The sequence below is a fragment of the Scyliorhinus torazame genome, chromosome 3 (assembly GCF_047496885.1).
Source record: "Scyliorhinus torazame isolate Kashiwa2021f chromosome 3, sScyTor2.1, whole genome shotgun sequence".
In the NCBI taxonomy this organism is placed as follows: domain Eukaryota; kingdom Metazoa; phylum Chordata; class Chondrichthyes; order Carcharhiniformes; family Scyliorhinidae; genus Scyliorhinus; species Scyliorhinus torazame.
In genome coordinates this window covers 351919693-351933653 of record NC_092709.1, presented here as the reverse complement: position 1 = coordinate 351933653, position 13961 = coordinate 351919693, and the positions used below count along the sequence as shown (strand labels likewise).

Here is a 13961-nt window from a genome sequence, read left to right as displayed (position 1 = left end):
GATGGGTGTGTGATTGTATAATCGGCGTGTGATTGTATGATGGGTGTGTGATTGTATGATGGGTGTGTGAGTGTATAATCGGTGTGTGATTGTATGATGGGTGAGTGATTGTATAATCGGTGTGTGATTGTATGATGGGTGTGTGATTGTATGATGGGTGTGTGATTGTATAATCGGTGTGTGATTGAATATTGGGTGTGTGATTGTATGATGGGTGTGTGATTGTATGATGGGTGTGTGATTGTATGATGGGTGTGTGATTGTATGATGGGTGTGTGATTGTATGATGGGTGAGTGATCGTATGATGGGTGTGTGATCGTATGATGGGTGTGTGATCGTATGATGGGTGTGTGATCGTATGATGGGTGTGTGATCGTATGATGGGTGTGTGATCGTATGATGGGTGTGTGATCGTATGATGGGTGTGTGATTGTATGATGGGTGTGTGATTGTATGATGGGTGTGTGATTGTATGATGGATGTGTGATTGTATGATGGGTGTGTGACTGTATGATGGGTGTGTGACTGTATGATGGGTGTGTGATTGTATGATGGGTGTGTGATTGTATGATGGGTGTGTGATTGTATAATCGGTGTGTGATTGTATGATGGGTGTGTGATTGTATGATGGGTGTGTGATTGTATGATGGGTGTGTGATTGTATGATGTGTGTGTGATTGTATGATGGGTGTGTGATTGTATAATCGGTGTGTGATTGTATGATGGGTGTGTGATTGTATGATGGGTGTGTGATTGTATGATGGGTGTGTGATTGTATGATGGGTGTGTGATTGTATGATGGGTGTGTGATTGTATGATGGGTGTGTGATTGTATGGTGGGTGAGTGATCGTATGATGGGTGTGTGATCGTATGATGGGTGTGTGATCGTATGATGGGTGTGTGATCGTATGATGGGTGTGTGATCGTATGATGGGTGTGTGATCGTAAGATGGGTGTGTGATTGTATGATGGGTGTGTGATTGTATGATGGGTGTGTGATTGTATGATGGGTGTGTGATTGTATGATGGGTGTGTGACTGTATGATGGGTGTGTGACTGTATGATGGGTGTGTGACTGTATGATGGGTGTGTGATTGTATGATGGGTGTGTGATTGTACAATCGGTGTGTGATTGTACGATGGGTGCGTGATTGCATAATCGGTGTGTGATTGTATGATGGGTGTGTGATTGTATGATGGGTGTGTGATTGTATGATGGGTGTGTGATTGTATAATCGGTGTGTGATTGTATAATCGGTGTGTGATTGTATGATGGGTGTATGATTGTATGATGGGTGTGTGATTGTATGATGGGTGTGTGATTGTATAATCGGTGTGTGATTGTATGATGGATGTGTGATTGTATGATGGGTGTGTTATTGTATGATGGGTGTGTGATTGTATGATGGGTGTGTGATTGTATAATCGGTGTGTGATGGTATGATGGGTGTGTGATTTTATGATGGGTGTGTGATTGTATGTTCGGTGTGTGATTGTATGATGGGTGTGTGATTGTATGATGGGTGTGTAATTGTATGATGGGAGTGTGATTGTATAATCGGTGTGTGATTGTATGATGGCTGTGTGATTGTATGATGGGTGTGTGATTGAATGATGGGTGTGTGATTGTATGTTCAGTGTGTGATTGTATGATGGGTGTGTGATTGTATGATGGGTGTGTGATTGTATGATGGGAGTGTGATTGTATAATCGGTGTGTGATTGTATGATGGCTGTGTGATTGCATAATCGGTGTGTGATTGTATGATGGGTGTGTGATTGTATAATCGGTGTGATTGTATGATGGGTGTGTGATTGCATGATGTGTGAGTGATTGTATGATGTGTGAGTGTTTGTATGATGGGTGTGTGATTGTATGATGGGTGTGTGATTGTATGATGGGTGTTTGATTGTATGATGGGTGTGTGATTGTATAATCGGTGTGTGATTGTATGATGGGTGTGTGATTGTATAATCGGCGTGTGATTGTATGATGGGTGTGTGATTGTATGATGGGTGTGTGATTGTATAATCGGTGTGTGATTGTATGATGGGTGTGTGATTGTCTAATCGGTGTGTGATTGGATGATGGGTGTGTGATTGTATGATGGGTGTGTGATTGTATGCTGGTTGTGTGATTGTATGATGGGTGTGTGATTGCCTGATGGGTGTGTGACTGTATAATCGGTGTGTGATTGTATGATGGGTGTGTGATTGTATGATGGGTGTGTGATTGTATGATGGGTGTGTGATTGTATGATGGGAGTGTGATTGTATAATCGGTGTGTGATTGTATGATGGCTGTGTGATTGCATAATCGGTGTGTGATTGTATGATGGGTGTGTGATTGTATAATCGGTGTGATTGTATGATGGGTGTGTGATTGCATGATGTGTGAGTGATTGTATGATGTGTGAGTGTTTGTATGATGGGTGTGTGATTGTATGATGGGTGTGTGATTGTATGATGGGTGTTTGATTGTATGATGGGTGTGTGATTGTATAATCGGTGTGTGATTGTATGATGGGTGTGTGATTGTATAATCGGCGTGTGATTGTATGATGGGTGTGTGATTGTATGATGGGTGTGTGAGTGTATAATCGGTGTGTGATTGTATGATGGGTGAGTGATTGTATAATCGGTGTGTGATTGTATGATGGGTGTGTGATTGTATGATGGGTGTGTGATTGTATAATCGGTGTGTGATTGAATATTGGGTGTGTGATTGTATGATGGGTGTGTGATTGTATGATGGGTGTGTGATTGTATGATGGGTGTGTGATTGTATGATGGGTGTGTGATTGTATGATGGGTGAGTGATCGTATGATGGGTGTGTGATCGTATGATGGGTGTGTGATCGTATGATGGGTGTGTGATCGTATGATGGGTGTGTGATCGTATGATGGGTGTGTGATCGTATGATGGGTGTGTGATCGTATGATGGGTGTGTGATTGTATGATGGGTGTGTGATTGTATGATGGGTGTGTGATTGTATGATGGGTGTGTGATTGTATGATGGGTGTGTGACTGTATGATGGGTGTGTGACTGTATGATGGGTGTGTGATTGTATGATGGGTGTGTGATTGTATGATGGGTGTGTGATTGTATAATCGGTGTGTGATTGTATGATGGGTGTGTGATTGTATGATGGGTGTGTGATTGTATGATGGGTGTGTGATTGTATGATGTGTGTGTGATTGTATGATGGGTGTGTGATTGTATAATCGGTGTGTGATTGTATGATGGGTGTGTGATTGTATGATGGGTGTGTGATTGTATGATGGGTGTGTGATTGTATGATGGGTGTGTGATTGTATGATGGGTGTGTGATTGTATGATGGGTGTGTGATTGTATGGTGGGTGAGTGATCGTATGATGGGAGTGTGATCGTATGATGGGTGTGTGATCGTATGATGGGTGTGTGATCGTATGATGGGTGTGTGATCGTATGATGGGTGTGTGATCGTAAGATGGGTGTGTGATTGTATGATGGGTGTGTGATTGTATGATGGGTGTGTGATTGTATGATGGGTGTGTGATTGTATGATGGGTGTGTGACTGTATGATGGGTGTGTGACTGTATGATGGGTGTGTGACTGTATGATGGGTGTGTGATTGTATGATGGGTGTGTGATTGTACAATCGGTGTGTGATTGTACGATGGGTGCGTGATTGCATAATCGGTGTGTGATTGTATGATGGGTGTGTGATTGTATGATGGGTGTGTGATTGTATGATGGGTGTGTGATTGTATAATCGGTGTGTGATTGTATAATCGGTGTGTGATTGTATGATGGGTGTATGATTGTATGATGGGTGTGTGATTGTATGATGGGTGTGTGATTGTATAATCGGTGTGTGATTGTATGATGGATGTGTGATTGTATGATGGGTGTGTTATTGTATGATGGGTGTGTGATTGTATGATGGGTGTGTGATTGTATAATCGGTGTGTGATGGTATGATGGGTGTGTGATTTTATGATGGGTGTGTGATTGTATGTTCGGTGTGTGATTGTATGATGGGTGTGTGATTGTATGATGGGTGTGTAATTGTATGATGGGAGTGTGATTGTATAATCGGTGTGTGATTGTATGATGGGTGTGTGATTGTATGATGGGTGTGTGATTGTATGATGGGTGTGTGATTGTATGATGGGTGTGTGATTGTATGGTGGGTGAGTGATCGTATGATGGGAGTGTGATCGTATGATGGGTGTGTGATCGTATGATGGGTGTGTGATCGTATGATGGGTGTGTGATCGTATGATGGGTGTGTGATCGTAAGATGGGTGTGTGATTGTATGATGGGTGTGTGATTGTATGATGGGTGTGTGATTGTATGATGGGTGTGTGATTGTATGATGGGTGTGTGACTGTATGATGGGTGTGTGACTGTATGATGGGTGTGTGACTGTATGATGGGTGTGTGATTGTATGATGGGTGTGTGATTGTACAATCGGTGTGTGATTGTACGATGGGTGCGTGATTGCATAATCGGTGTGTGATTGTATGATGGGTGTGTGATTGTATGATGGGTGTGTGATTGTATGATGGGTGTGTGATTGTATAATCGGTGTGTGATTGTATAATCGGTGTGTGATTGTATGATGGGTGTATGATTGTATGATGGGTGTGTGATTGTATGATGGGTGTGTGATTGTATAATCGGTGTGTGATTGTATGATGGATGTGTGATTGTATGATGGGTGTGTTATTGTATGATGGGTGTGTGATTGTATGATGGGTGTGTGATTGTATAATCGGTGTGTGATGGTATGATGGGTGTGTGATTTTATGATGGGTGTGTGATTGTATGTTCGGTGTGTGATTGTATGATGGGTGTGTGATTGTATGATGGGTGTGTAATTGTATGATGGGAGTGTGATTGTATAATCGGTGTGTGATTGTATGATGGCTGTGTGATTGTATGATGGGTGTGTGATTGAATGATGGGTGTGTGATTGTATGTTCAGTGTGTGATTGTATGATGGGTGTGTGATTGTATGATGGGTGTGTGATTGTATGATGGGAGTGTGATTGTATAATCGGTGTGTGATTGTATGATGGCTGTGTGATTGCATAATCGGTGTGTGATTGTATGATGGGTGTGTGATTGTATAATCGGTGTGATTGTATGATGGGTGTGTGATTGCATGATGTGTGAGTGATTGTATGATGTGTGAGTGTTTGTATGATGGGTGTGTGATTGTATGATGGGTGTGTGATTGTATGATGGGTGTTTGATTGTATGATGGGTGTGTGATTGTATAATCGGTGTGTGATTGTATGATGGGTGTGTGATTGTATAATCGGCGTGTGATTGTATGATGGGTGTGTGATTGTATGATGGGTGTGTGATTATATAATCGGTGTGTGATTGTATGATGGGTGTGTGATTGTATAATCGGTGTGTGATTGTATGATGGGTGTGTGATTGTATGATGGGTGTGTGATTGTATGCTGGTTGTGTGATTGTATGATGGGTGTGTGATTGCCTGATGGGTGTGTGACTGTATAATCGGTGTGTGATTGTATGATGGGTGTGTGATTGTATGATGGGTGTGTGATTGTATGATGGGTGTGTGATTGTACGATGGGTGTGTGATTGTATGATGGGTGTGTGATTGCCTGATAGGTGTGTGACTGTATAATCGGTGTGTGATTGTATGATGGGTGTGTGATTGTATGATGGGTGTGTGATTGTATAATCGGTGTGTGATTGTATGATGGGTGTGTGATTGTATGATGGGTGTGTGATTGTGTAAACGGTGTGTGATTGCCTGATGGGTGTGTGACTGTATAATCGGTGTGTGATTGTATGATGGGTGTGTGATTGTATGATGGGTGTGTGATTGTATGATGGGTGTGTGATTGTATGATGGGTGTGTGATTATATGTTCGGTGTGTGATTGTATGATGGGTGTGTGATTGTATGATAGGTGTGTGATTGTATGATGGGTGTGTGATTGTATGATGGGTGTGTGATTGTATGATGGATGTGTGATTGTATATCCGCTGTGTGATTGTACGATGGGTGTGTGATTGTATGGTGGGTGTGTGATTGTATGATGCGTGTGTGATTGTATGATGGGTGTGTGATTGCCTGATGGGTGTGTGATTGCCTGATGGGTGTATGACTGTATAATCGGTGTGTGATTGTATGATGAGTGTGTGAGTGGATGATGGGTGTGTGATTGTATGATGGGTGTGTGATTGCATGATGGGTGTGTGATTGTATGTTCGGTGTGTGATTGTATGATGGGTGTGTGATTGTATGATGGGTGTGTGATTGTATGATGGGTGTGTGATTGTATGATGGGTGTGTGATTGTATGATGGGTGTGTGATTGTATGATGGGTGTGTGATTGTATGATGGGTGTGTGACTGTATGATGGGTGTGTGACTGTATGATGGGTGTGTGATTGTATGATGGGTGTGTGATTGTACAATCGGTGTGTGATTGTACGATGGGTGCGTGATTGCATAATCGGTGTGTGATTGTATGATGGGTGTGTGATTGTATGATGGGTGTGTGATTGTATGATGGGTGTGTGATTGTATAATCGGTGTGTGATTGTATAATCGGTGTGTGATTTTATGATGGGTGTATGATTGTATGATGGGTGTGTGATTGTATGATGGGTGTGTGATTGTATAATCGGTGTGTGATTGTATGATGGATGTGTGATTGTATGATGGGTGTGTTATTGTATGATGGGTGTGTGATTGTATGATGGGTGTGTGATTGTATAATCGGTGTGTGATGGTATGATGGGTGTGTGATTGTATGATGGGTGTGTGATTGTATGTTCGGTGTGTGATTGTATGATGGGTGTGTGATTGTATGATGGGTGTGTAATTGTATGATGGGAGTGTGATTGTATGATGGCTGTGTGATTGTATGATGGGTGTGTGATTGTATGATGGGTGTGTGATTGTATGATGGGTGTGTGATTGTATGTTCGGTGTGTGATTGTATGATGGGTGTGTGATTGTATGATGGGTGTGTGATTGTATGATGGGAGTGTGATTGTATAATCGGTGTGTGATTGTATGATGGCTGTGTGATTGCATAATCGGTGTGTGATTGTATGATGGGTGTGTGATTGTATAATCGGTATGATTGTATGATGGGTGTGTGATTGCATGATGTGTGAGTGATTGTATGATGTGTGAGTGTTTGCATGATGGGTGTGTGATTGTATGATGGGTGTGTGATTGTATGATGGGTGTTTGATTGTATGATGGGTGTGTGATTGTATAATCGGTGTGTGATTGTATGATGGGTGTGTGATTGTATAATCGGCGTGTGATTGTATGATGGGTGTATGATTGTATGATGGGTGTGTGATTGTATAATCGGTGTGTGATTGTATGATGGGTGTGTGATTGTATAATCGGTGTGTGATTGTATGATGGGTGTGTGATTGTATGATGGGTGTGTGATTGTATAATCGGTGTGTGATTGTATGATGGGTGTGTGATTGTATGATGGGTGTGTGATTGTATGATGGGTGTGTGATTGTATGATGGGTGTGTGATTGTATGATGGGTGTGTGATTGTATGATGGGTGAGTGATCGTATGATGGGTGTGTGATCGTATGATGGGTGTGTGATCGTATGTTGGGTGTGTGATCGTATGATGGGTGTGTGATCGTATGATGGGTGTGTGATCGTATGATGGGTGTGTGATCGTATGATGGGTGTGTGATTGTATAATCCTTGTGTGATTGTATGATGGGTGTGTGATTGTATAATCCGTGTGTGATTGTATGATGGGTGTGTGATTGTATGATGGGTGTGTGATTGTATAATCGGCGTGTGATTGTATAATCGGCGTGTGATTGTATGATGGGTGTGTGATTGTATAATCGGTGTGTGATTGTATAATCCGTGTGTGATTGTATGATGGGTGTGTGATTGTATAATCGGCGTGTGATTGTATAATCGGTGTGTGATTGTATAATCCGTGTGTGATTGAATGATGGGTGTGTGATTGTATAATCGGCGTGTGATTGTATGATGGGTGTGTGATTGTATAATCGGTGTGTGATTGTATAATCCGTGTGTGATTGTGTGATGGGTGTGTGATTGTATTATCGGCGTGTGATTGTATAATCGGTGTGTGATTGTATAATCCGTGTGTGATTGTATGATGGGTGTGTGATTGTATAATCGGTGTGTGATTGTATGATGGGTGTGTGATTGTATAATCGGTGTGTGATTGTATAATCCGTGTGTGATTGTATGATGGGTGTGTGATTGTATGATGGGTGTGTGATTGTATGATGGGTGTGTGATTGTATAATCGGTGTGTGATTGTATAATCCGTGTGTGATTGTATGATGGGTGTGTGATTGTATGATGGGTGTGTGATTGTATAATCGGTGTGTGATTGTATAATCCGTGTGTGATTGTATGATGGGTGTGAGATTGTATGATGGGTGTGTGATTGTATAATCGGCGTGTGATTGTATGATGGGTGTGTGATTGTATAACCAGTGTGTGATTGTATAATCCGTGTGTGATTGTATGATGGGTGTGTGATTGCATAATCGGCGTGTGATTGTATAATCCGTGTGTGATTGTATGATGGGTGTGTGATTGTATAATCGGTGTGTGATTGTATGATGGGTGTGTGATTGTATAATCGGTGTGTGATTGTATAATCCGTGTGTGATTGTATGATGGGTGTGTGATTGTATAATCGGCGTGTGATTGTATAATCGGCGTGTGATTGTATAATCGGTGTGTGATTGTATAATCGGCGTGTGATTGTATAATCGGTGTGTGATTGTATAATCGGTGTGTGATTGTATAATCGGCGTGTGATTGTATAATCGGTGTGTGATTGTATGATCGGTGTGTGATTGTATAATCGGTGTGTGATTGTATAATCGGTGTGTGATTGTATAATCGGCGTGTGATTGTATAATCGGTGTGTGATTGTATAATCGGTGTGTGATTGTATAATCGGTGTGTGATTGTATAATCGGCGTGTGATTGTATAATCGGTGTGTGATTGTATAAGCGGCGTGTGATTGTATAATCGGTGTGTGATTGTATAATCGGTGTGTGATTGTATAATCGGTGTGTGATTGTATAAGCGGCGTGTGATTGTATAATCGGTGTGTGATTGTATAATCGGCGTGTGATTGTATAATCGGTGTGTGATTGTATGATCGGTGTGTGATTGTATAATCGGCGTGTGATTGTATAATCGGCGTGTGATTGTATAATCGGCGTGTGATTGTATAATCGGCGTGTGATTGTATAATCGGCGTGTGATTGTATAATCGGCGTGTGATTGTATAATCGGCGTGTGATTGTATAATCGGCGTGTGATTGTATAATCGGTGTGTGATTGTATAATCGGTGTGTGATTGTATAATCGGCGTGTGATTGTATAATTGGTGTGTGATTGTATAATTGGCGTGTGATTGTATAATCGGTGTGTGATTGTATAATCGGTGTGTGATTGTATAATCGGTGTGTGACTGTATAATCGGTGTGTGATTGTATAATCGGTGTGTGATTGTATAATCGGTGTGTGATTGTATAATCGGTGTGTGACTGTATAATCGGTGTGTGATTGTATAATCGGCGTGTGATTGTATAATCGGCGTGTGATTGTATAATCGGTGTGTGATTGTATAATCGGCGTGTGATTGTATAATCGGTGTGTGACTGTATAATCGGTGTGTGATTGTATAATCGGCGTGTGATTGTATAATCGGCGTGTGATTGTATAATCGGCGTGTGATTGTGGACACGCAGGGCAGGAAATCTGCCATCCAAACCCAGTCTGGCCTACATGTGACTCCAATGTGGTTGACTCTGAAATGGCCGAGCAAGCCACTCAATTCAAGGGCAATTAGGGAAGGGTAATTAAATGCCGGCCCAGCCCGCGACGGTCACATCCCTTGAATGAATAAAAACAATCCGAGTGAACATATGACAGAGGCCAACGTGTCCATGAGCAGCCTGGAATGGTCTGTGCCCGGATTCTTGCGGGATTGTTTAATGGTCAATGATTTGGGCCCTGATTATTCACTGACCGTCATTGGGCATGGTGAGGATGGGGATTTGTGTGATGGAACCATTCCGTCCCTCCACTCGCCCCGCTCGCTCGTAGATTGTGGCCAAGTCTGTGTACATGTAGCCGGGAAAACCCCGTCTGCCGGGAACTTCCTCACGGGCTGCGGATACCTGGGGAGCAGAGTGGGGGGGGGGAGCGGGAATGAGCAGGAGGGAGGATGGGGGAGGGGGATGGGGAGAAGGAGGGGCCAGAAGTAAAGTGTTAGACTCCCACAACACATCAAATGTCATCGGTTCCATTTCACGACAGTCACCCAATACAAACTGGACTGGAACAGGAACGGACCCATCAACCCAGTTGGTCCATTCAGCCCATCTAACTCCCTATCTCTGTTAAGATAGAACAAAGAAAAATTACAGCACAGGAACAGGCCTTTCGGCCCTCCCAGCCTGCGCCGGTCCAGATCCTTTATCTAAACCTGTCTTTCTAAGGATCTGTATCGCTCTGCTCCCCCCCATTCATGTATCTGTCTAGATACATCTTAAATGACGCTATCGTGCCCGCCTCTACCACCTCTGCCGGCACTGCGTTCCAGGCACCCACTACCCTCTGCATAAAGAACTTTCCACGCCTTTCCAGCTCCAACGATAGTCCTCAATTTGAATCGTGGACTCTCTCTTTCCCTCTCCACCGATGCTGTCAAACCTGCTGAGCAGCTCCAGCATTTCTTGCTCCATACGAGACTCTGAATGTTGTTGCTTGATCCTGGTTGCTTGTGGGATCTTGCTGTGCACAATTTCCCCTGTGCCATTCCTCCCCTTCAGCAATGACTACAATGCCAAGGGGCTCATCAGCCACCCTAGAGCCTTTGGGAAATGCAAATCTTTCTACCCCCATCCCACCCCCTCCCCCACACCCCCACCCGATTATAAGGTTCCCAGATTTGTTGTATTCATTTTCCCCAACATGCCGTAGAGGTATTTGAACTCACAACCCCATTGTGATTGCTGGGCCACTATTCCCTGGTTTACTATCGCTTCTCTCCATCTCCATGTCACCTTTGAACTGTGAACCTTTCCCTCTGCTTCTTGATTTAAAATGGTTTCTCACCCCGCGCAGGGCCTCTGTTACTCACCCCGCGCAGGGCCTCTGTTACTCACCCCGCACAGGGCCTCTGTTACTCACCCCGCGCAGGGCCTCTGTTACTCGCCCCGCACAGGGCCTCTGTTACTCACCCCGCACAGGGCCTCTGTTACTCACCCCGCGCAGGGCCTCTGCTACTCACCCCGCGCAGGGCCTCTGTTACTCACCCCGCGCAGGGCCTCTGTTACTCACCCCGCGCAGGGCCTCTGTTACTCACCCCGCGCAGGGCCTCTGTTACTCACCCCGCGCAGGGCCTCTGTTACTCACCCCGCACAGGGCCTCTGTTACTCAACCCGCGCAGGGCCTCTGTTACTCACCCCGCGCAGGGCCTCTGTTACTCACCCCGCGCAAGGCCTCTGTTAATCACCCCGCGCAGGGCCTCTGTTACTCACCCCGCGCAGGGCCTCTGTTACTCACCCCGCGCAGGGCCTCTGTACTCACCCCGCGCAGGGCCTCTGTTACTCACCCCGCGCAGGGCCTCTGATACTCACCCCGCACAGGGCCTCTGTTACTCACCCCACATAGGGCCTCTGTTACTCACCCCGCACAGGGCCTCTGTTACTCACCCCGCGCAGGGCCTCTGTTACTCACCCCACGCAGGGCCTCTGTTACTCACCCCACATAGGGCCTCTGTTACTCACCCCGCGCAGGGCCTCTGTTACTCACCCCGCGCAGGGCCTCTGTTACTCACCCCGCGCAGGGCCTCTGTTACTCACCCCACGCAGGGCCTCTGTTACTCACCCCACATAGGGCCTCTGTTACTCACCCCGCGCAGGGCCTCTGTTACTCACCCCGCGCAGGGCCTCTGTTACTCAACTTGCTCACAGCCTCGGATTCTCACACCGCGCTGGGCCTCTGTTACTCACCCCACATAGGGCCTCTGTTACTCACCCCGCGCAGGGCCTCTGTTACTCACGCCGTGCAGGGCCTGTTACTCACCCCGCGCAGCATCTCTGTTACTCACCCCGCACAGCGTCTCTGTTACTCACCTCGCGTAGGGCCTCAGCATAGGAACTCATGTCTGTCAGGATGACCAACACGTGTTTCTCACACTGATACGCCAGGAATTCAGCTGCAGTTAGTGCCAGGCGCGGAGTGATGATCCGTTCAATGCTGCAGGAGGATCGCAGAAAGCTCAAATTAACATGGGGCCGGAATACACAGAGGGTGACGTTATGATCCCGCTACACAGGGCTCTGGTTAGACCTCAGCTACTGAACTGCTTTCAGTTTTGTTCTCTTTGGGAAGGCTACTTTGGCCTTGGTGTGGATTCCAAATGTTACCTGGGTGAAAAGGGTGAAACTATGAAGACAGGTTGCATTGTCTGAGCTTCCGTTGCTTTGATTATAGGCCTGGGGGGTGATTTATTTGAGGCGTGTAAGATGACTGAAGGATTTGATCGGGTGAATAGGGAGGAACTATTTCCTCCCGTGGGGGATGCTTAGAACCTTAAAATTCGAGCCAGTCATGAAGGGATGGAGTGAGGAAGCACCTCCTCACACAGGCCGGAGTGGGAATCTGAAACCCTCGCCCCTAAAGGCCTGTCGGGGCCAGGGTTAAAGGTCGAAGCTGGGGTGAAAGAGAACTTTCACCAGCGCACCTGGTGGAGGTGGTGTTGTCTTGGTAACATCACTAGACATTATGGCTGAGCAATCCAATGGCTGAGCAATCCACTCAATCCAGGGCAATTAGGACTGGGGAAATGCCAGCCCAGTCACTGACACCCACAACCCATCAACAAATAAAAAGATGGATTTTTGTCGGAAGGGATACATTGCAAAGGGAGGATAAACGGGGTTGAGGTAGAGATTAGCCAGGGTTTAGCTGAATGATGGAGCAGGATTGAGGGGCTGGGTGACATCCTCTTATTCCTGACGGGGAGAACGTGCAGACTCCGCACAGACAGTGCGGGGATTCGAACCTGGGACCCTGGCACTGTGACAGAGCTAATCACTTGTGCTACCGTGCCGCCCTTTGGCAACAATGGTTTTTTAGACTCTCAGGCCACCATGATCTCATCGAATGTCACCACAGGCATGAGGGGCCGAATGGCGCGCTCCTGTTCCTGTGTCCACTGGGGATCTTCCTGCAGTCCCCACTCTCCACCACTTGGTGACACTACTGCACCACCTAGGTACAGGGACCAATGGTGTCCCCCATAGGCAGGGGCTGGAGCTACCCCCTCACCCTCCACCTCACAAACCCCCATATCCTTCCTTGGAGGCTGACAGACAGGGTGTGGAACCACCCTGATTGTTATTGTGTTCAGAGGTTTGTCAAAATTAATGTAAAAGTGTTGAGGGAGCTTTACTCTTTATCTAACCCCGTGCTGTACCAGTCCTGGGAGTGTTTGATGGGGACAGTGTAGAGGGAGCTTTACTCTGTATCTAACCCCGTGCTGTACCTGTCCTGGGAGTATTTGATGGGGACAGTGTAGAGGGAGCTTTACTCTGTATCGAACCCCGTGCTGTACCTGTCCTGGCAGTGTTTGATGGGGAGAGTGTAGAGGGAGCTTTACTCTGTATCTAACCCTGTGCTGTACCTGTCCTGGGAGTGTTTGATGGGGATAGTGTAGAGGGAGCTTTACTCTGTATCTAACCCTGTGCTGTACCTGTCCTGGGAGTGTTTGATGGGGACAGTGTAGAGGGAGCTTTACTCTGTATCTAACCCCGTGCTGTACCTGTCCTGGGAGTGTTTGATGGCGATAGTGTAGAGGGAGCTTTACTCTGTATCTAACCCCGTGCTGTACCTGTCCTGGGAGTGTTTGATGG

General features: G+C 45.6%; 1 protein-coding gene across 1 annotated transcript in view; it reads right to left on the bottom strand.

Moving 5' to 3' along the window:
- LOC140409338 (V-type proton ATPase subunit B-like) overlaps window positions 1–13961 on the bottom strand; it is a 246072-nt gene that overhangs the window by 83437 nt on the left and 148674 nt on the right. The window contains exons 9-10 of the mRNA XM_072497752.1: window positions 12180–12303; window positions 10067–10217 (exon numbers count right to left, since the gene is read on the bottom strand). Of these exons, the coding sequence (XP_072353853.1) occupies window positions 10067–10217; window positions 12180–12303 (275 nt within the window). The remainder of the gene's footprint in view (window positions 1–10066; window positions 10218–12179; window positions 12304–13961) is intronic.